Below are 24822 nucleotides of genomic sequence, written 5' to 3'. Positions count from 1 at the left end.
TCAACGTTTTTTATTTATTTTTGGGACAGAGAGAGACAGAGCATGAACGGGGGAGGGGCAGAGAGAGAGGGAGACACAGAATCGGAAACAGGCTCCAGGCTCCGAGCCATCAGCCCAGAGCCTGACGCGGGGCTCGAACTCACGGACCGCGAGATCGTGACCTGGCTGAAGTCGGACGCTTAACCAACTGCACCATCCAGGCGCCCCTCTCATAATATCTTTCTAAAAAGACTTTACACATATAGACACATAAAATTGTTTGGAAAATTTTGGGTACATGGATTTACAATATATTCATAATTTTACTAATACAGAAACAAAACAGTAGTTTGACAAGTACCCAGTCCAGTAACTTAAAAAATGGCCTGTGGTTTTATGAATTTAATATTTTTTATTTATTTAGAGAGAGAGACTGCATCCACACACGTGAGCCAGGGAAGGTCAGGGAAAGGGAGGAGAGAATCCCAAGCAGGCTCCATACTGTCAGCACAGAGCCTGATGGGGGGCTCAATTCCAAGAACCATGAGATCACGACCTGAGCTGAAACCAAGAGTGGGACACTTAACCAACTGAGCTACCCAGGCACCCCATGAGTTTAAATTTTGAGAGCTAGGTTTATAACAAATAAACAGATGTAGTAACTCCTCTATACTTTTCTTGGAAGTAAGAAAATCAATTTAGGAAAGTAGGCAGATGCTGAAAATAAACTAAGCTGTTGCTCTTTGTGTTGTAACAAAAACATACAGAATTTATGGAAAATACTGAATGAAGTGTTCATTATAAATCATTTAGAATAAATGATAAATAACACAAGAAGCCTCTTCTTGTGTTAATGAAGACATCCACTTAATAATAATAGGTATCTAAGCACCTATTAGCAACTTGCAGGGCATACACTGCCTATAGCTCCATACTATTTTCACAATAAATAGTAAAGATACAAACTATGATCAAGAAAATAGTTAAAAGGGCACGTCAAGCATGAGACTCCTGATTTCAGCTCAGGTCATAATCTCAAGTTTCATGAGATCAAGCCCCACGAAGAGCTCTGTGCTGACAGCATGGAGCCTGCTTGTGATTCTCTCCCTCTCTTTCTGCCCCCCCACCCCTCTCCCTCCCTCCCTCCCTCCCTCTCTCTCTCTCTCTCTCAAAATAAATAAATAGAAAATAATTCAAAATGAAGGTAATTACTGAAATATTAAAATATAGGAAAAAGTGAAAATTGTGGGAATATATTAGATCCATAATGTAAGAAAGGGAGGGATTCATTATAGGTATAGTTTCATCCATCAACTATCAAATAATAAGCAATGTATTTCTTATTAGGAATAATTGTGGTTATAACACAGGATCATAGTTTGTAACGTCTGCAAATTACTCATGATTTTACTTTTAAAAAGAAATAAAATAAAAAATAAAAGGAAAACAAAAATTTGTAATACTACACACAATAAAATTCAGTAGCTAGTCTGAATAAAATTGATGAAACATTCTATGGGACAAGAAGGTTTTTGAATAAAGGACTAGGATTATCAAACTCATGATTTGAAAAATAATACATCAATATTGTTTTTAGGTCAGCTGATTCAAAAACAGAAGTCCAGTATATAAAAACTGAACTGAACTCAGCTTGAATGTTTGATCAATCCACTAAACATGTTTTTAAAGAACACATCTTTTATTATTTTTAATTTTTTTTTAATTTTTTAAGTTTATTTATTCATTTTGAGAGAGATAGGTAGAGCAAGCAGAGGAGGGGCAGAGAGAGAGGGAGAGAGAGAATTCCAAGCAGGCTCTGTCCTGTCAGCATGGAGCCCGATGTGAGGCTTGAACTCATGAACTGTGAGATCATGACCTGAGCTGAAACCAAGAGTCAGACACTTAACCAACTGAGCCACCCAGGAGCCCCAAAAGCCCATCTTTTAGAAAGTATATTAAATATAAGCAGATTCTTATTCCCCTTTTTATTATGATAATGAACCTAAGGGTAATATCTAATAGCTTTATCTTCCAGAAATATCAGGGATCCATTTTTTATCACTCAAAGATACATAACCATTTGGTAAATTTTTAGGAGCAATATTACTAACTTTTGTAGTTGGAAGAGAATCATTAACAAGGCACAGAAATGGATAACATTTTCTTGTGACAAATGCTAGATATGATATAAAAATCGGATACTGGGGGCGCCTGGGTGGCTCAGTCAGTTAAGCGTCCAACTTCAGCTCAGGTCATGATCTCACAGTTTGTGAGTTCAAGCCCCGCGTTGGGCTCTGTGCTGACAGCTCAGAAGCTCAGAGCCTGGAGCCTCCTTCGAATTCTGTGTCTCCCTCTCTCTTCCCCTCCCCTGCTCACGCTTTCTTTCTCTGTCTCTCAAAAAATAAATAAATGCTAAAAAAAAAAAAAAAAATGTTTTTTAAATGATACTGAGGCTTATAAAATTAGTAGAGATTAATCAGAAAGGAAATTATATGTAAATTCACAATTTGTATTAATACAATTAATTATAAAAAGTTGAACACAAATAATTTGCCTATTAAAATAGTATTTGGGACTTGTGGAAATTTACTAGTGAAGGGGCAGCTACTGGAGGCAAGCAATCCAAGTTAAGAAATAGAGGGGCGCCTGGGTGGCTCAGTCGGTTAAGCGTCTGACTTTGGCTCAGGTCACGATCTCGCGGTCCGTGAGTTCGAGCCCCGCGTCGGGCTCTGGGCTGATGGCTCAGAGCCTGGAGCCTGCTTCCGATTCTGTGTCTCCCTCTCTCTCTGCCCCTCCCCCGTTCATGCTCTGTCTCTCTCTGTCTCAAAAATAAATAAAAAACATTTAAAAAAATTAAAAAAAAAAAAAAAAAGAAATAGAAACCCAATATTTCTACAGCTATGAAACAAGCCAATTAGTTACTTTCATGAGTAGAAAATTCTAAAACTGTTAAATTGTTGCAAAGGACAAGAAAAATTTGATATAGCCAGTTATAAATTTTTTGATCACATGAATTAGTTCATATTTCTCCACTTTTTTCTGATCCTTTATCTACTAAATACATAATACGTTCATAGAGTGCAGTAAGAGACACTACACTAGATGCAAGGGATAGTGAGGGAACATAAGAGTTACTTTTCTTATGTTGCTTATTTTCTAGTGGGGGAAAGATAAGGAAAAAAGAAGTTGTAGTTGTGCCAGAATTATGCTCAAGATGCTCTGGGAGAAAGGTCATCTAGCCAGTCTAGAGAAAGGCAAGATGGGGAATGTAACAAGGCTTTTAGGAGATAAGAACACTTTTTGTGAATCCTGAAGAATGGATAGTTAGCTAGACAAAGGGAAAAGGGTATTCCAAGCAGAAGTTACAACTTTCCTAAAGGTATGGAGGTAAGAGACACCAATTACATTCGAGGAAACAAGTCATTCAGTATGGCGTCATGTTTGTGCTTTGGAAGTAAACTACAACAGGAGGCTAGACACCGTATGGAATGTGGTCAGACTGGAAGTAGGGCTACTAATTCAGAAGCTGTTACAGTCCTCTGGTGATGAGATGGTGCAAGCTAGAATGTCAATGGGAAGGGGAGAAAGGGAGGTGAGTAGTGGTGGCTAAAGAGTAGAGGGTCCCTGTGCTGGTGCTTTTTAAACTGAATATCATTCTTAAAATAAAGTAACTGTTGGAAGCCCTAAAGTACCGTTGGGGAAAAGAAGAAAACTAGAGTTTAATATGTAAATACAAGTGGCACCAGGATGGGTTAAGTTCATGTTGTTTCTAGTCAGTGGGTGTTCACTACTGAGTAGAGCTCGCATTGATGTCTATATTCACATTGCTGCTTTGACTCTGGTGGAGAGGCACAAAAGACCATAAGAAGGAAAATCAAATGGAGACTGGAAGACGGGAGAAACCTTATTCCTTATCCTGAACATAATACTTGGTTATTTGTGATTGTTGGGAACGGTTTCTAAAAAATACAATTACTACATCAAATGCTCACAAAACAATATGTTAATATATATATTTTTGCAAAACAAAGAAGATTTACAGTAATATTTTCTCAGGTTTCTTGTAAGTTTGAAAATGATTAAAAACTATAAAATAGCCTGTCATTTTCAGAGAAAAATAAAGCACTATGAACACAAATTTTCCTTACCAGAATGGAGTGCATTCCCATGTAAATTCTACTTAGGCAAACTAGAGAACACCAGCAGGGAATAAGAATCAGTCCACATAGAAGAGGATACTAAAGGGGAAAAAAAAGTAAAATGGGTTATATAAATTAGGTTAAATATAAACAAGGAAATAAAAAACATATCACTATACCACAGAACTCCACAAAAACAAGAACTATGTGTTTTTACTCCCCATTGTATTCCTAGCACCTAACACTAAGCATGGCACATAGCTGACATTTAAGAAAAAGTTTTGCATGATTTTAACTTTTGCATAATTGAACAAATGAATGAAATCTGGTGTTTCTACAACTCTTCATTGTGAAAACTGGCTCATTTTCATTTCTACGGTAAAGACTTAATCACCAGCATGCTGCAGAGGAAGAAAAATAGGGAGAAGACATATTTTTCATGTGGCTCCAAAATGAAATACCTCTGGAATAGTGCTTGACTCTGATCCCTGTAAGTGTCCTTCGTTTCCCTGCGAAGAAAAACTGAGCAGTGTCTCCCTCTCAGTTCCATCAGTGACCGCTACTTGTAGTTTCTGTTGATATTTCACCATCTTCTATTCAATATTCAACAACTTGTCATTTGTTTTCCACTTCTGCCCCTCCACTAAAATTTCAAATGGTAACCTTTCTGAGAAAACTCTTGGGGGGATACTGGGATCAGAAAGTCTTAAAAAGGGAAAACAATAAAATACAGACAACTCTTGGTATCAAGGGCACTAATGTTAAGAGTCGGCTTTGAATCTCCTTATATTAGAGGGAAGGAGCAAACAATGGATGGCCATGGTGGCAAGTTTGTGAAGGAAGAAGGAGGGGGGCACATCTGAAGCAGTAACACCCTATAATTGGAAATTTCTCCATAAAATTGAAGCTAACGCGGTTCAATCCAATAGGAAATGGTTCAATAACAAGTGGGGTTGAAAGAAGGGAATTAATTAAGACTGCAAGAAGACTGGTAAAGATTTGGTACGTACTTGTTTTGATTTGACTTCTCTACTGCATTTGACATAGCCACCACTTCCCTGAAAGTCTAAACACCCTTGATATCTACAGTATCACATTCTCCTGGTTCCTCTTTCACCATCTTTGGTTTTTTCGGTGTTTCCCGCACAAGAGCGTATCTTTCTGTTCCTGTTCCTTGAACACTAGCATAAATACATACATACATACATACATACATACATATGGATTTTGCCCTCAGTACTTATTGGTAGTCTCTGCTTTTCTTATTTTTTAACTACTACTTTGCAAGCTGAAGACCTATCTGTTTCCTTGGGTTAAGAACCATACAGCCATCTCCTGCATGTGTCTTCACCTTGAGGTCTCTATGGAGTTAAACTCACTATACTTCAAACCAATGTCATCATCCTACCACCCAAACTTGTTCCCCCTCTCATAGTCTCTATTTCACTTGGAAACTTCATAATATACATAATAAACTTAAATGAGAAACATGAATTATCCTTGATTCTTTCCTTACCTTTCATATTCAACAAATAATCAAGTCTTGCTGATTTTACTTTCTAAATATTTCTTGATTCTATCATCTCTTCTCCACTCTACTTAAACTGCCCTTATTCAGATCCTCCTAGTTTCTTTTCTAGGCTCTACCTACTCCAGCCATTCTTCCACATGCATGAGGAACTTGGTTGATGAGGCAGACAGACATGTAACTATATAATGAGGTAAGTGCTATGACAGTATACTAAAAATTCAGATGGAGTCTAAGGGATGAGCACTTAACTTAAAGATGTTAGCAAAGTCATTCAGATAAAGTTAAGGTCCAAGTTGTCCTGAGAAATAAGTAGGATTTCACCTTTAGAAAAAAGGAGTACAGGGCAAAAAAGATAAAAAGCATCACAGTAGGAACACTGTGAGCAAAGGCTTATAGGCAAGAAATTGTAAGCAGTGTGATTTTCTAGAAGAATAAGCTTATGCTTTTGCTGAGGGGAAGGCACTAAATAGTAAACACAAAATATGCAAATTATATGATATTTAAATATATATAAATTATATATTATAGGAAATATATTAATAACATAATAAAATGTGTTCATTACGTTGGAGAAATAAAAGGAGAACAGGTGTTGAAACATTAATGTTCATCAAATATTCCTTATGCTCCTCTACATTTTCAGGTTCTCTTGAAGTTAGATTGGGACCATGTGATTAGTTTGGCCAATGAGCTGTGATGAAAGTGACTTATGCCACTTTCAATCATTCTGTGATCTCTCTCTTCCCTATTTATGCCACATGCTGAGATGGATCACAAGACAGGCAAACTGCCATCAGCCTCAGTCCCTGAAGTCCGGATGGTTTCACTGGTGAATTTTACCAGATATTTAATATCAATCTTTCTCAAGCTCTTCCCCTTGATTTCAGCTCAGGTCATGATCTCACTTTGTGAGTTTGAGCCCCTCATTGGGCTCTGTGCTGACAGCTCAGAGCCTGGAGCCTCCTTCAGATTCTGTCTCCCTCTCTCTCTGCCCCTACCCTACTCTACCCTGCTCTCACTCTGTCTGTCTCCCTCTCTCTCAAAAATAAACATTAAAAAAATTTTTTTTAAATAAATAACATTAATATACACTTTCTAAAACAAAGTAACTAAATTGCATAGAAATATAAAAACCTCCCCCCACCCCCAAACAAATAAATAAACTTTAAATAAATAGGCAAGCAAGCAAGCAGGCTCCATGCTGCCAGCCAGGCTCGAACTCATGAAACTGTGAGATCATGACCTGAGCCAAAACCAAGAGTCTGATGCTTAACCAACAGACAGGCCAATGCCTAACCAACAGAGCCACCCAGGCACCTCAATAAATAAAAATTTTCAAAAATATATTATACACTGGGGGGGGGAAGGGGAAAATATTACACACCATGACCAAGTGGGATCTATCACAGAAATGCAAGGGTGGTTCAACAAAGAAAAAATCAATGTAATATACTGTATTAATAGAACTAAGAAAAAAATATACATGATCATCCGTAAAAAACTAGGAAAGAAGGGAATTTCTTCAACATGATAAAGGCCATTTATGAACTACCTACAGCTAACATACTCAATGGTGAAAAAGTAAAAGGTTTCCCAAGATTAGAAACAAGACAAAAAATTCCTGATTCCCTCTTTGGAAACCAGAGTAGAAACAACAGAAACTTAGTAAATTCAGTCTTCCAGGCAGTTTCCAATTCATTACTTTATTCCAATTCCAATCTGTCAAAGAATTTTTTTACCTAATTGTCTCTTGGATAATCTAGCCCTACTTGCTACAAGGCCCGAGAGAATTTCTCCAGTTGTCTAATATGGATTCTGTGGAGATTTGTTTTTTAAGAAATCCCTATTCAAATCTCCAGGGTTGGGAGCAAATCTAGTCTGGGGCGGCAATAGCTCTTCCTGAGCTGCTTTAGCACTTGGGACAGTAAGTGGAATGGGAGCAATTAAATACAGTAATTTTCAAAATGCAAAAGGCATTGTCATGGGAAACTCAAGTTGTCTTCCCCACATTGGCAAATTTAGCAATTCTGTAAAAGTCCGTAAGAGCCCTCGTTTCTATTTTTAAAAAAGTCATCTTCCTCTTTCTCTTTGTGATAACAATCTAACCAACCTTTCTCTCACTTCTGATAGACACATATTTGTTGTTCTGTCCTTCCCTTGACTGTCACTCTCTACCCCTAATTCCTACCCAACCCAATCCTTTATTTCTGACAAATAAACTGTCTGGATTTTTTAAAAGCCAAAAATGACGTTAGAACAAATACATGTCAATTTGTTCTTTACTGAAGGGTTAGTAGATTAAATAATTTTACTGAACATAAAACTTACTATGTACCAGGCACTATCCTAAGAGCTTTATAAATATTAGCTCATTTAATCATCAGAACAACCCTATGAGGTAGGTATTCTAATTTAAAGGAAACTGAGGAAAAAAGAGGTCTAAGATTAAATAGGTATTAAGGTATGGAGCTGAGATTCAAACATTGAGAGTCTAATTCCGAAGTCTAAGCTCTTAACCACTATTTACTAAGCTGTCCTTCATGTATGAAGTGTGTTGTTTAATTCCTTGTATCCCTAGGATAAAGCAGATTATCACTGAGATATTTTTTATGTAGGTTTTTCTTAGAATGGAGGCTAGGTACAAACTTTACTTACTTAGAGGCAAAAGGGATATTGAAGACATTAATTCCACCACCCTCTCCTCTCTTTACAGATAAAGAAACAGATGCAGAGATGCCAAATAACATTTAGTATTATATTCCAGTGGTCTATTCTGATGTCTTCCAATTTACTGTGCTTGTTACTTTACACTTTTATCACTATACAAATAGTAATTTTAAGTTTGGTAGTGGTTCCTAGCTTCTATTTTTCTTTCTCTCTCTCTTTTTTTTTTTTTTTTTTAGAGACTGTTGAGCTTTATCTGCTAAATTTATGTTATTTCCTCTTATAAAAAGGTTTTTTCTTAAATCTTTAGGTCTTACCAAAAAAGCTGAAAGAAGGGGCGCCTGGGTGGCTCAGTTGGTTAAGCATCTGACTTTGGCTAGGTCATGATCTCACAGTTCATGAGTTTGAGCCCCAGGTCAGGTTCATGAGTTTGAGCCCCAGCTGTGCTGACAGCTCAGAGCCTGGAACCTGCTTTGGATTATGTGTCTCCCCTTCTTTCTGCCTCTCCCCGTCTTTCCCTCTCTCTCAAAATAAATAAATAAATAAGCAAACAAACATTAAAAAAATACTTTAAAAAAAAAAGCTGAAACACAAGTCCTTCATGTTATTTTCAAATTAATAAAAATTTACCAAACTGAAACAGATCACATGACCTCCTAGACGCTTTTAATTTCATACCACTATCTAATCTTTTCATTGCACAGTCTATTACAAGAACACTTATCTAAACATTTCCTTCAGTTATTATACCAAACAGCTCTATTCTTACTGATACACTTTCCTTAACTATCACACATAATCAGAATTATTTTTTATATTGTGGCATTTGTCATTTACATTCATTGAAGTTAGAAAAAAAAAGTCAATAAAATGACTTGCCATTAAAGCAATTACAAGAACTGTCTTCAACAGAATTTAAAATTTTCAGAGTAATTTAAATATGGGACAAAGGCAGGCACCAGAAAAAAATTATATTTTGAATTCAAGAAATGGATAGTGTATATGTAAACAAGAGATGACTAGGATACCACATTAATGATACATCTGCCTTGTTCTCATACCCTGTTAGTGGAATAAAAATTGATGCCCCCTTTTGGAAAGCATTTTGCTAATACATAAAAGTCTAAATGTTCATATACTTTGACCCAGTGATCTCTCTCCTAGAATTCTATACCAAAGACATAGAAATGTGGGCAAGGATTCACATATAAACATGTTTATCATAAAATTATATATAGCATACAGCAATGAATTAATATTGACTATAATGTAGTAGTTTAAAATACGGGTTTTTGGAGCTACACAGATCTGGTTCTAGACATTTACTATATGCATTTACTGGGACGCTGAAAAATGGAAATAACAGAATCAACTCATGTTGAGAAAAAAGAAGCTGTATTATAAGGATACAGAGTCACTGAACCTTAAGGCAAAAGGAAGCTAAGCTTCAAGAAGAAATTGCAACTATAAATGGTCACAGGACCATCTCTTCTTATTACATACATCCTTTTCTGTGTAGCAGCTTTTCTGTTCTTTAGGCCACATGGTAGATGGAGGTTTTTCGATTTACTTCTTTAGTGAAGAAACCTGCCCAAACTCAAATTTCTGATTTGAGAAAATACAGTTGCCCTAAAGGTGAGGGACCTTTAGAGGGTTGTGAGCTAGGCTGACTACTCCAAAGGTGCCTACCTCTTCAGGTGTAGGACAACACACTAGTTTCATAAGCTCTTTGCATCACAGCTTCCTCATCTATAAATGGAGGTAATATATCTATAGTAAGGACAATCCTATAATATAAAAACTATTTTGCAAGAATATGTAAGTGCTTCATTCATTAAGAATGTTTTCTAGGAATGTTTGCTGAAAGGAAAAAGTATGACCTATTAGAGCTCTCCAGAATAATGAAACCAGTAAGGTCTATATGTACACATATATGGAGATAGATTTATTCCAAAGAATTGGCTTTATTATTGGATTTATTTCAATGATCATGGAGGCTGGAGAGTCCAAAATCTGCAGGTAGCCCAGCAGACTGGACATCTAGGAAAGAGTTAATGTAGCTCAAGTCCAAAGACAGTAGCAGCACAGAATCCCCTCCTCCTTGGGGGCGGGGCAGTCTTTTTTCTCTTAAGGCTTTCAATTGATTGGATAAAAGCCCCACCCATATTATGGAAGGTAATCTCAAAGTCTACAGATTTAAATGTTAATGTCATATAAAAAATATCTTCACAGAAACATCTACGATAGTGTTTAACCAAAAATCGGGGTATCATGGCCTAGCTAAAAGACACATAAAATTAACCATCACACATTATATAAAAAAAGAATAAACACTATATATAATATGGCCCCAATTATTTTCAAACTGTAAGGAAATACCAAAATGTTAACATTAGATTTTTCCTATTTTTATTTTCCAAGTCTTCTATAAAGCTCAGTGCTTATCTTGCTTGTTCTTTTAGCAGCATTTAAAAATATTAACTGCTTTCCTTTTCTAGAAACACTCTCACTTGCAGCTTCCCTTTATAGTATATTCTTTTTATGATATTGTCCAATTTTCACTCTTTTCTTCTGTAAATATTCCCCGCTTAGACCCAGCAGGGTGGCCCTGGAGACATGCTCCTACTGTGTGATCCTGCTCTTCCGACTACAGCTCTTGGTCAGGCATGGACACCTAGCCCTACAGCAGTAAATCCATTGGCTGGGTTGGGCTAATTAGATTCTCTTTCCTGATAGTAGTTTGAAAGCAAGTCAGTCTCTGTTGTGTGCTTGAATTTGGAAATGATGTAGAAGTAGGGATAAGGCTGAAACGTGTGCCAAAGCAGAGAGAGAAGAAAGAAGCAGAAATGGGAGACCATGCAACCCCAAGAAAAGGGATGAACGGCATTGCCTTTAGTTCTAATAGCGTTCTAGAGGCCTGGCTCTAATTCCTCCAGAAGCCTGGCAGCACTTTCTTGACTTTGACTTCTATGAAAAGATACCCATTCTAGTCCTCAAATAAATTTTTTTTTCTAGTACAAATGAGTTACTAGAGCCCTACACGCAAACACACACACACACACACACACACACACACACACACACCCTTAGTTAGACAAACCTCTCAAACTGCTGCTTGTCAGATTCTGTTTCAGGTTCTTTTTACCCTATCCATTCCTTAAATATTGAGGTCTTTAAAGGTTTTTTTTCCCTTGGGGGCACCTGGGTGGCTCAGTCAGTTAAGCATCTGACTTTGGCTCAGGTCACAAGCTCACAATTCACGAGTTCAAGCCCCATGTCGGGCTCTGTACTGACAGCTCAGAGCCTGGAGCCTGCTTCACATTCTGTGTCTCCCTCTCTCTCTGCCCCTTCCCTGCTCATGCTGTGTCTCTCTCTCAAAAATAAATAAACATCAAAAAAAAATTTTTTACTAAAAAAAAAAAAGGTTTTTCCCTAGACTCTCTGTTCTTCTGTGTGTACCCTCCAAGGGCAGGACCATCCACTCTCATCACTTCATTCTGCACATGTATGCTGATGATACCAAACCTCTCCAGGTCTCTTTCATGTGCAGAATTGCCTGCCAGATAGTTCAGTCTTACAGACACCTCAAATTCAACATATCTAAAATGGAATTTTCCTCCATACTCCTGCTCCTTTCTGCAATTTCTATAAATCACACTACTATTTCACAGCTTTCCAAATAGTAAATCTAGGAATAATCCTTTACTCCTGTTTTTCTTCTTTACTGTCATTTGCAATTAATCACCATGTCTCATCAATTCTACATCTTAGTATCTCTCAAATGTTATCCATTTCTTTCTACTCCCACTGACACCATTTAGGTCAGGAGCCAGCCAAGTTCTTTTATAAAGAGCCAGATAGTAACTATGTTGGGCTTTGTGGATTATATAGTCAATGTCACAATTACTCAATTCTGCTGCCATTGCACAAAGGCACCACAGACAAGATATATATAAATGAATGGACACGGCTGTGATCCAATAAAGCTTTATGTATAGCCACTAAAACTATTAATTTCATATAATTTGCACATGTCACAAAATAAATAATCTTGTGGCCTTTGTCAACTATTTAAAATGTAAAAAAAAAAAAAAGGGGGCGCCTGGGTGGCTCAGTCGGTTGAGCGCCGACTTCGGCTCAGGTCACGATCTCGCGGTCCGTGAGTTCGAGCCCCGCATCAGGCCCCTGTGCTGACGGTCTGTTTCGGATTCTGTGTCTCCCTCTCTCTGACCCTCCCCCATTCATGCTCTATCTCTCTCTGTCTCAAAAATAAATAAACGTTAAAAAATAAATAAATAAAAATAAAAAAAATAAAATAAAATGTAAAAAACCATTCATACTTCACAGGTCATATAAAATCAGGCAGCAGGCCGTTGTTTATAGTCTCCTGTAGGTCTCCATCTTCTCTCCCTTGAACTGGTGGAGTAACGTCTTACCTGGTCTGCTTCCCCTGCCTCCAGTCTTACTGCTCTCTAGTCACTTTCCATACTATAGATACAAGAATCTTCCTAAAACACCAATCTAATCCCCTCAAGCAAACAGACCATATTTTTGTTTTATTTGCCCTCTTATCTGTAGGACTTATGTGACTGGCTAGTACTTATTAGAAATGAAATGATTATATTTATGGAATTTAATGCCATTACCATTGTTAAAGCTTTTTAGTCAACAAAAATGTATAATTGCAACAAAATAAATAAACTTGTCATTATTCTCAGCTGACATATTTTTCTCTATAAAGAACAGATGAGAATATACATCTAATTATTAAATTAATGGAGAGTTGAAAAAAGTTGTATATATGATCAATACATAAAAATCAAGTATGTTTCTATATTCTAGTCACAAAAAGTTATATTTGAATTTTAACAAGGTATCACTTACGACAATAACAAAAAACATAAACTACAAACAAGTCTAACAGAAGATATACTTGATTTATATGGAGGAAATTATAAAACTCCATTGAAATATATTTAAGAAAACCTAAATAAAGATTTACCATATTCAGGGAGCCTGGGTGGCTGAGTCATTTAAGCATTCGACTTTGGCTCAGGTCACAATCTCACAGTTCATGGGTTCAAGCCCCATGTCAGGCTCCGTGCTGACAGCTTAGGGCCTAGAGCCTGCTTCGGATTTTGTGTCTCCCTCTCTGTCTGCCCCTACCCTACCTTGCTTGTGCTCTGTCTCGCTCTCTCAAAAATAAACATTAAAAAAAAAAAAAAAAAAGATTTACCATATTCATAGACAAATTCAATATTGTAAGGCTATCAATTCTCTCCACATTAATTTATAAATCATTGCAATTTCAATAAAACTCCAGAGATTTTTATGGAAATTAAAGAGCTCATTCTAAGATGTATATTGAAAGAAAATACTCAAAAATAGCCAAGACAATCTTGAAGAATATGGTAGAGAACTTTCATAAACAGATATTAAGACTTAGTCTAAAGCAATTAAAGCATGACGATGATATTGATAAAGAGACAGACAAATAAAAGAGACCAGTGAAACAGAATACAAAACCCAGAATCACAGCCATACACTTATAGAAACTTGGTATGTAACAAAGTGGGATTACAGATAAGGGGAGAAAGGATGAACTATTCAAAAATAGTATTAGCTTAATTATCAATATGAAAAAAATACATCAGACCCATTTCTCACAACATATACCAAAACCACTAAAGGTAGATCAAAGATTTAAACATGAAAGTATGATTTTTATCTTTTTAGTAAAACAGCAAAAGGATTTTTCTTTTGGAACTAGAAAAACAAAATCTAAAGTACATACAGAAGACTGTATAAACAAATAAAAACAGCAAGAATAAGTGAAAAAATATTATAAAGCTATAGTAAATATAATAGTATGGAACTTGCACACAAATAGCAGATGTATCAATTCGAAGTAAAAAATATGGATACAGACCCCAATATATACCTGTATTTAATCTATGATTAATACAGGGGCACCTGGGTGGCTCAGTAAGTTAAGCATCAGACTCTTGATTTTGGCTCAGGTCATGATCTCATGATTCTTGAGATCAAGCCCCCAATCGGGCTCTGTGCTGATAGCACAGAGCTGCTTGGGATTCTCTCCCTCTCTTTCTGCCTCCACTTGTGCTCATTTGTGTGTGCACTTGCACTCTCTCTGTCAAAATAAATAAATAAACTTAAAAAAAAAGTGACAGTTAAAGTCAGGGGAAAATGGACTATTCAATAAATGGTGCCATTGGGAAATATTAGATTCCTTACTCAAAGCAAGAGATGGTTCAAAGCCATCTTTTAAGCATAAAAAAAACAAAAACAAAAACCATAAAAGTACTACAACAAATCATGGTAGAAGACTATTCTAAATATTACACAAAACCTAGAAACCACGAAACAAAAGACTGACGTATAAAAAGAAAATAATTCTGCTTGAAAAACAAAAAAGCAGAAGTAACAATGTAGGAACACGTATTTCTAAATCACACACAGACAAAGGCTAATTTGAACACAATACAAAGGGCTTCAAAAAGCAAAAGTAACCCAAGAGAAACAAAAGCATATGTCCATGCAAAAATTTATACAAAAATATCCATAGCAACATTATTCAAAATAAAGTAAAACCAAATGTCTACCAGCAAATGAAAGGATAAATAAAATGTGGTATATCTATCTGATGGAATATTACTTAGCAATAAAAAGGAATGAAGTACTGATACATGATATAATACAGATGAATCTTAAAACATGCTAAGTGAAAGAAGCCAGCAACAGACTAAATATTTTATGTTCCCATTTATATGAAATGTCCAGAGTAGGCAAATCTATAGAGACATAAAGTGGATTAGTGGTTGTCTAGGGTTACCTAGGAATTGGGGGGAAATGGGGAATGACTGCTACGAGTATGGGATTCCTTTGAGTGGTAGAAAATGTTCTAAAATTGACTGTGATGATGGTTGCACAACTCTATGAATATATTGAAAGGTATTTTTTTTATTTTTTTAATGTTTATTTATTTTTGAGAGACACACACAGAGCAAGAGTGGGGGAGGGGCAGAGAGAGGGAGACACAGAGTTTGAAGCAAGCTCCAGACTCTGAGCTGTCAGCACACAGCCCAACGTGGGGCTTGCACTCATGAACCATGAGATCATGACCTGAGCCAAAGTCTGATGCTTCATCAACTGAGCCACCCCTATTGAAAGCTAGAATTGCATAATTTAAATGGGTGAACTGTATGGTACATGAATTACATCTCAATACATTTTTTAATATAAAAAACAAAAAACAAGTAGAGGTGAGAGGATTTGTTTCTGCCCATAAAGGATTAACTGTTGTAAGTACAGCTGTTCCATTGTAAACATCCAGAAAACGAGACAAATTATATAAAACAACCATTTTCAGACACTGGAAAACAAGCAGCACAGAACTGTAATTCATGAGAAAAGGGAAACAAATGAGATGGGCCCTACGACTGCCCTAGGTTGCTGCTGGAGGCAGTTTCCAGGCTGTAGCATGGGAGGAGGAACCAAAACAAAGTCTAGCAGTCTCACTGAGTTAAGGGGAAGAAGACTGGAATTTCCAGAGGCCAAGGCAGCTATTAGTTTGCAGGACAGAACACTGGAGAGAGGAATAGCACAAGTCCAGAAGATCTGTAGGGGGTCTCTGCAAATAGTTTGCTGAGTATTAATCTGTGCATGCATGGGGTGAAAGTCCACAAGGATGGGAGAAAAAATACCAGAAAACAGTAGGCCAATCAATTCCCAAAGTTCACACAGGCCTGGAATCACTTTCCTACCCAGCAGAGTACTAAGGGAATTGGGTACTCTTTAGAAGTTTATTGCTTGGGGCACCTGGCTGGCTCAGTCCTTACAAAGAACAAGCTCTTGATCTCGGGGGTTTTAAACTCAAGCCCCATGTTGGGTGTAGAGATTATTTAAAAAAAAAAAAAAAATCTTTAAAAAAAATAAGAATCTTATGGCCTTAGCAGTGAGGACAAATTAGCTCTAACCTATGGTTATTCTGGACTCTCTCTAGCTTAAAACATTAAACTGTAATGTTTAATGCAAGCTTGTAATGCAAGCTTAAAAACATTAAACTGTAACCACAACAAAGTCCAACATTATTTAAAGGAATACAACAAAATCTAAAACTCTTAAAAATTACCAAAGAAGCAGAATAATATAATCCATAACCAGGAGAAATATTAGAACCAGACAAAGATGACAAAGATGATGAAACTAGTGGATAAGAACTTTAAAACTGTTATGAAAATCTTATACTCAGGGGCGTCTGGGTAGCTCAGTCAATTAAATGTCTGACTTAACTTCCACTCAGGTCATGATCTCGCGGCCCATGAGTTTGAGCTCCATGTGGGACTCTGTGCTGACAGCTCAGAGTCTGGAGCCTTCTTCGGACTCCGTGTCTCCCTCTCTTTCTGCCCCTACCCCACTCATGCTCTATCTCTCAAAAATGAATAAACATTAAAATTTTTTTTTCTTTTTTTTTTTTTTTTTAATCTTATACTCAAGGGGCATGTGGGTGGCTCAGCCGCTTAAGCGTCTGACTTTGGCTCAGGTCATGATTTCACAATTTGTGAGGTCAAGCCCGAGTCGGGTTCTGTGCTGACAGCTTGGAGACTGGAGCCGGTTTTCGAGTTCTGTGTCTCCCTCTCTCTCTGCCCCTCCTCCCCCCTCAAAAATAAATGAACATTAAAAATAAAATAAAATATTATATTCAAGAATGTAAAAGAAATAAGAACATAATGAGCAGGAAAAAAGGAAGATTAAAAAAACATCTAATTGGAGCTTCTAGATATAAAATATATAGTATGTGAAAATATATCCCATCCTACTTGAGTCCACCAGAAAATCAGATACTGCAGAAGAAAAGATCAGTGAACTGGAAGTTATGGCAATAGAGATGATCTAAAACGAAGCATCAAGAGCAAAAACACTGCACTCATCATCATCATCATCATCATCACCATCACATCAGTGATCTGTGAGTGACCAGTGTTAAACAATTTAACATACACGAAACTGAATTTCTAAGATCTGGAGGGAGACAGAGGAAGAGGGGAGAAAAAAAAATTTCTAGAAATGCTGGAACATTACACAAAAATGTATTATTGTGAGTTTTATAACATACGTAGATGTAAAGTGTATGACAACAATAATAAAAAAAGAGAGAGGGAAAATGAAAGTATACCATTGCAAGCTTCTTAGGCTATACTTGAAATAGAACATTATTTGAAGGCAGAACAGCAGTTTAAGAAGAAAAAGGAAAACCCAAGAGGTATAGTTTAATTTTTTTTAATTTTTTTTTTATTAGAGAGAGAGTGTGCACGCATGCACAAAGCAAACAGGGGAGGGGTGGAGGGAGAAGAGTGAGAATCTTTGCAGGCTCCACGCACAGCACAGAGCCCCATGTGGGGCTCAATCTCCCAACAGTGAGCCACCCAGACACCCAAAGGTATAATTTAAAAAAAAAATCAGTAAGTAAAATGCCAGCAATCTAATAGAAAAAAAAAAGAGAAATCTTTGAATACACAGTACTGAAATAGTCAACCTACTAAATAAATTACACTATGTTAATATATTGGAAAGTAATGTAAATGTGAAAAAATTAATACAGCTATCTATACAGTATGGAAAGTGCCGGGGTGCCTGGGTGGCCCAGTCAGTTAAGCAGCTGACTTCCACTCAGGCGGTTCAGGCTCCATGCTGACAGTGTGGAGCCTGCTTGGGATTCTATCTTCCTCTCTTTCTGCCCGTCCCCTGCTTGTGCATGCTTATGCATGCACACATGCTTGCGCTCTGATCTCAAACTGTTAAAAAAAAAAAAAAGTATATATACATGTATGTGTGTGTGTGTATATGTGTGTGTGTGCATATATATATACACACACACACACATATATATACGTATATACATATATACATATATATACATATATATATATATATATATATATATATAAAATGGAAAGTGCTAACATGGAGAGACAATATAATACAGTAGCATAGTGTAATTTTGCAGCTAAACTCTAGGTTTAGGGGCGCCTGGGTGGCTCTGTCGGTTAAGCGTCCAACTTCATCTCGGGTTATGATCTCGCGATTTGTGATTTCAAGCCCTGCGTCGGACTCTGTGCTGACAGCTCAGAGCCTGGTGCCTGTCTCAGATTCGGTGTCTCCCTCTATCTCTGCCCCTCTCCTGCTCTTGCTCTGTCTCTGTCTCTCTCAAAACTAAATAAAGATTAAAAAAAAAAAATCTTTTAAACTCTCTAGGTTTGAATCCAGGGTCTGTTAGGTACTTGTAAGAGTCAACTGGAGCAAATTACTTAATTTCCCTCTACCTCAATTTCTTTTTCTGCAAATAGGTGATAATACTCTGAGGATTTTAGGGGGATTAAAACAATTAAGTCATGTAAAGCATTTAAAACAACTGTTAAGCACAAAAAGTTAGTACTCATTAACTGCTGGGTAAAAGAAAAGGAAAATCTTCCCACAATATATTTCTAAATGAAAAAGCAAGGTCCAGAAAAGTATAGTATGCTACCATTTGTATCAAAAATAAACTATATAGATATATGTCTACAAAAGTAAAGATTCTCCAGAAGGCTAAACAACAGACTTAGAACAATGAATTCTGGAAAAGAGATTCTGGTAGCTTTGGAATAGAAAAAGAAAAGAAATGTACTCTCCTCTTCATATTTTCATGTAAATATTAAATTTTCTATTAAGTATCCCCTACTCAAACAAATAAATTCAATTATTTTTAAAGGAAGGATTAATAGTAAGCGCTTACAAAATCAGGAAAATGTGCATTTCAAGCACAAGTATGATATGAGGTAAAAAGAAATCAAAGAGCAAACCAATTTGATTTTTTTAATGAACTGTGTTTCTTCCCAGAATTACCAGTGTGATCAGTTTTCCTTGGCTCTTGAAGCCTTTTCTAGCTTTTGTCATTACTGACCCACTTTTGTAGTTCTTCTTGCCTTCCTTTTATTTTTTCATGACCTCACAGATATCTTTATTATTTACAATAAACTATATTTTAATAAAATATCTTATGTGTTTTTCTTTTCCAAAGCTCTTATTATATTTACTGAATTTTTTATTTATATTAGAAAAATAGAGGAAAAGGAAGGGTGAGAAAAATCAGCACTGATTTCAGTCAACAACTTAATACATGTTTAAAACATAAATATTTGTGGCTATTGCATATGTATTTATATACACACATATTATCTTCTCAAGGCATGTTTCTAAAAGCTTCTCAAGCTTCTAAAAAGCTGTTTGTGTAGTTTGACACAATCCTATTTCAAAAATATTTATTATTGAAAAGATTCTTTAAAAATCACACAGTGTGATTTCAAAAGAATTTTTGCATAAGCTCTGGAGTCTGTAAGATTAAAAATTTTTTTCTAATGTTTATTTATTTTTGAGACAGAAAGATAGAGCATGAGCTATGGAGAGACATAAAGAGAGGTAACACAATCCGAAGCAGGCTCCAGGCTCTGAGCTGTCAGCACAGAGCCTGACGCTGAGCGCAAACTCATGGACGGACCATGAGATCATGACCTGAACCAGGTGAGATCATGACCTGAGCCAAAGTTGAACGCTTAACAGACTGAGCCCCCCAGGTGCCCCTGAAGTCTGTAAGATTTAAATTTTCCCTGTGAGACTTACTAGCTATGTTACTTTGAATAAATTAATCTTCCTCTACCTTACTTTCCTGATCTGTAAACTTGTATTAATAGTAGGACCAAACATTGGGAAGTTATAAAAGTAGACTAAATCAGGTAATAGACATTTTAAAAAATGTCTGACCTTCATACATGTTAACACTAGAATTACTATTATTATTATTATTAAAATTAGTGAGAGCATATGGACCAGTTGGGAATGGGTTTGGCTATAAAGTGTATGATGATGACAATTTTTAAAAATGAGATTAATCTAAAAACTTTCTTAACGTCATTAAATCAAGTATATAATTAGAACTCATATGCAATATTATTTAAAAATTAAGAATTTTTATTTTTGGAAAGAACATGCAAAAATAAGTACAAAAGGAATGCTTTACTTTTAATTTTAGATTATTCTTCAAAGGACCATGTTCTTAGTACCTAATGCTCCTGATTTCTTATTTTTTCCCAATTCAGGCTACAAAAAAATTCCAACAAATAATATGAAAGCAGTAACTATTATCCTGGCTAATGGATTTCAACTTACTTAATACCTGGAAATGCCATACACTTTCTATCTTGCATCAGCATGAAAAAAAAATCTTCTAATATCAAATAACTGCTTGGAGTCATACTGTTCCGATCTCTCTTTTGATACAACAAACCTTAAAAAGATTCAAAGACTGGAATTGCAAAAAAGGTGAGACAACAATGTTGGAGAAATACAAAATATATTTTAAGGATCAAGAGTTAATTTTACTTATTAGGGGTTTAAGAAAATACTTTTTTTTTTCCTCAGAAATCTTTGGGAAACTTCAGTAAAATGCAATAGACCTCACTTAGCTAGCTAATGGATCAGAATCTCTGAGAGTAGGGATAGAAACCTGCACTTTCAACAAGCCCAAAGTAATTTTGTTGGTCTATGGTCATTTTAAGAATAAATGAGGATTAATGAAACAGAAGGGGTTAATTAAAAATAAAAAGGCTCTGTGTAGGGGCACTTGGTAGGTTCCGTGGGTTAAGCATCAGACTCCTGGTTTGGCTCATATCAGGATCTCAAGGTTTAATGAGTTCAAGTCCCACTTGGGGCTCTGCAATGGCAGCATGGAGCCTGCTTGGGATTCTCTCTCTCCCCAGCTCTCTCTGCTCCTCCCCCACTTGCACGGTCTCTGTCTCTCTCAAAATAAATAAACTTAAAAAAAATTTTTTTTAAACAGCCAAAAAATGGGGGGGGGGGGGAGGATACTCTTTATAGGAAGTCAATCTTGAGCAGATTTCAAAAGCTGATTTCACATTAATTGGCAGGGAGCAGTTATTCCACACCAAAAGGATGGTATGTGAGAGAACTGTTTCCAGAGATGTTTCAGCATCCCAGGCATATAGAAATAACCACACTTGTCCTGAATAAGCACTAGGGGCCCAGCAGATAGACAGGACTATCAACCCAAACTACTATTAATTAGAAAAACACCAGGCTTTCATTGCTGAATTCTTACCCCAGTTTCCAGTATCGTTTTTTCATTACACACTCCTGAAAATATAAGCCTCCAAACTACTACAATACTAACTGACAGAGAGTAGAACCAAAACAGCTTAAGCAAAGGAAGGTACTTTTGTTTTCAATTATAACAGGATTTTTTTAAAGAGTAAAAAAGTTGGGGCGCCTGGGTGGCTCAGTCAATTGAGCATCAGACATTGGCTCAAGTCATGATCTCACAGTTCATGTGTTTGAGCCCGGCGACGGGCTCTGTGCTGACAGCTCAGAGCCTGGAGCTTGCCCTGGATTCTGTGTCTCTCTTTCTCTCTGCCCCTCTCCCACTCACCTTTGTCTCTCTCTCTCAAAAGTAAACATAAAAAAAAGTAAAAAGTAAAAAAGCATTTTGTTTTTCATAGTAGGTTATTAAAAACATTTATAAACACAGAACTTCCATACAAGGGAGCCTTTCTTCTATAACCAAAAGATAAACAATTATTCGAATTTAGAAGTTTACTCAAATTTAAAGTAAAAAAATCTAAAATAAGAAATTTAATTTTACAAGATTAATTCTAATAGTTCAGTCTCCACATATGTAAAATACAGTTTGAGAGTAGGTGATTTTTAAAGTCGTGTCTAGCTAAATTTATAAAATTGTACGATATACGAATTCCTCAAACTTTGAATTAAACATACTAGGTTGTCCAAAACTATAATGTAAGCTTTTTCTAAGAATTCAAATAACCCTGAAATATTACAATACCAATATCTACAATTCATAAATCATCAGCAGTACAGTTTTCAGACTTTCTGTTAGCACGTGCTTTGAATAAGTGAGCAAAAAATAACCTTTTTTTTTTTACTTGGACTCTAATAGTAACACCATGCAACATAGCTACTCATTGAGGAATTATAAAAGACCCTACAGTTACAGTTTTTTCCTGAAAGTCTCATGAAAATAAGACAAACATCATTAGCTAACCAGTAAATATGCCAAACATAAATCAATGACAATCTTAAATTCTAAAATATTTAGATCAAATAAAACATGATATTTATCTTTCATGCAAAATAGGCAGCACTATTTTACAATTTTGAGTATCACCTATGTCGCCTTTGGCTAAATAGGAAAAAATAATTGTCCATGGTACTCTTCTGTCGTAATTCTGTCATTCTTACTCTGCACATTACATATTTTGCATGATACTGTAAGAGAGATGTACTGCACAGAAGTGCCCATGGGGATAAGACATTATACTGCAATTAAATCTGGCATGAGTAAGCTTAACATAATGGAGTTTTACACAGAATTGAGTATATCTCAATTTAAGATGATTTCGTGCTCTGATGGAAAAAAAAAATTTGAGGATGTCTAATTCTTTAGATTCTCCATGATTACTAAGTTTATTCTTAAATTAAGGGACTGGTCTACAGTAGGAACAAAGCTCCTTACAATTTTTAAAAGATGGATAAAACAAGATACCAGTCTAAGAATAAATGTTGCTTCTATAAAAAAGAGAATCAGTATTCAAACCTAAGTAACATGAAAGAGTGAAAAATGGGAGGCCAAAAGAAGGAAGCAAAATATAAGATATTTCCCATTAGAAACTCATCCCCGATTGTCAGGCTGTCCTTGCTGTCGTTACGTGTCATTTTTATAAACCCACTAGTCTGACCAAGAGCCCTGATTTTAAGAAAAACTGTAATAAAAGTATGCACTTTCAAAGCTAATGAAACAGTAATACTGTAATAGCTCAACAACTGATACTACAAATCAGTGATTTAGGAGATTAATTAAACTTTGTATCCAACAGCAAATTAGCAGCCACACCCCTAAAAAAGATAACTCAGGCTGCGTTCCATTCACTTCCATAAACAGTGGCCTTCGTTTAAAATTCATTTCTTCATAGCCTCGAACGACCATGTTTGTTTTGCCATTACACGACGGTTTTATAAACACTGTCTCAGTAAATAAAGCTCAAGACTTTACCCAGGCCTGGCAGAATTAGTCTGGGGCAAGGCATCATTATGGTGAAACTGGGTCTTGGTTAAGTGTAAGAACATCATACTTAATTACAATTATATTCTGTGCATCACAAGAATTAAAACCATTTTAAAAACTCAACCAAAGCTCAATGATAATGTTACTCCACGAATAGCGTTTCCTTTGGGTTCTAAGAAAGGCACTGTTATTAGAATACAGTTTGACAGCTAAGTCTCTTAAGTTTTCCCGGATCATTTAATTTTTTAAAACCTAGAAAAGGCCTGTTTGCGGGGACTGTGAAATCCCGCGGAAAGAGAGGTTTGGGAGGGGAACGGCCAAATTAACATAACTGCGGGGAGTGAAGACAACTCTGGGTAGTTTAACTCTCCAAGGCTGAGCAGACGACAGACAAGGGACCCTTACCTGCCAGCGGCCGTAGGTGAGGAGGATCATGGAGATGGGGATGGCGGTGCCTGACATGGCATGGGTGGAGGGCATGCTGTACTCGGAGTTGTAGAAGACCTCCAACTTGACCACGGGCGGCGAGGCGGGCCGCGGCCAGCGGATGATGTCCTTGGTGCACTGGCCCAGGTACATGACCAGCACCCAGATGACCACGAGCCTCCGGCCCACCAGGGCGTCCAGGTTCCAGATCCAGAAGGGGAAGAACAGGATGTAAAAGAGTTCGTTGCCCAGCTCGGTGCCGAAGCAGAACAGGTAGTAGAGCGGCCAGTTGCTCACGTGGGCCAGCTCACCCTCCTCGCCCGTCAGCGAGTTGCGGCGCAGGGCCCCCACGCGCGGCGGCGAGGCCGGGCCCAGCTCGGTCGCCAGCCCGTTCCGCACGCCGTTGGGGGCGCCGCCGCCGCCGCCGGGCTTGGCGGGACACTGATTGCGGTCGTTCCCGGGCGGCTGGGGGCCTGCAGACGCCCCAGGCTGCGGCTCTCGGCGCCGGGCGTCTCCGGCTAGGGGCGCCTCCGCCTTCTCATCCTCCCTCGGATCGGTGGCGGGAGCGGCGGAGCGGCGAGGCAGCGCTTCCACCCCGCACAGCCGCTGGAAACGGGCCACTTTCTGCGGCTCCTGCAGACGGCGACCCAGCTGGGCCAGGCGCTGCCTCAGCGACATGATAACGGGACCCTGGCGGCCCGTAGACGGGAGGACGTCGGCGGCGGGAAGGCGGGCCGGACCCTGGCGCAGCCTGGAATCGTCCCCGCGCACCTGGCCAGCGGCAGCAGCGCCTAGCCGGACCCGCTCGGCTCTGCCCGGTGACGGCGCCACAGGCCGCAGCCGCCGCCGCCGCGCGCCTCCGCCCCGCGCGCCCCTCCCAGGCCGCGCGCGCTCCGCCACCGCCTGCTACCGCCAGATCGGAAGAGCGA

At 37.6% G+C, this 24822-nt stretch overlaps 1 protein-coding gene across 1 annotated transcript in view; it reads right to left on the bottom strand.

Annotated features, from left to right (window-relative positions):
• The window catches only part of SGPP1 (sphingosine-1-phosphate phosphatase 1), a 35279-nt gene extending 10524 nt beyond the window's left edge, over positions 1–24755 (bottom strand). The window contains exons 1-2 of the mRNA XM_049612650.1: positions 23873–24755; positions 4128–4217 (exon numbers count right to left, since the gene is read on the bottom strand). Of these exons, the coding sequence (XP_049468607.1) occupies positions 4128–4217; positions 23873–24571 (789 nt within the window). The 5' untranslated portion in view covers positions 24572–24755. The remainder of the gene's footprint in view (positions 1–4127; positions 4218–23872) is intronic.
• Between the last annotated feature and the right edge of the window lie 67 nt (positions 24756–24822).

This window comes from Panthera uncia (genome assembly GCF_023721935.1).
Source record: "Panthera uncia isolate 11264 chromosome B3 unlocalized genomic scaffold, Puncia_PCG_1.0 HiC_scaffold_1, whole genome shotgun sequence".
Taxonomy (NCBI): domain Eukaryota; kingdom Metazoa; phylum Chordata; class Mammalia; order Carnivora; family Felidae; genus Panthera; species Panthera uncia.
Note: the sequence above shows the minus strand (reverse complement) of the source record. Positions and strands in the feature narration are given on the sequence as shown.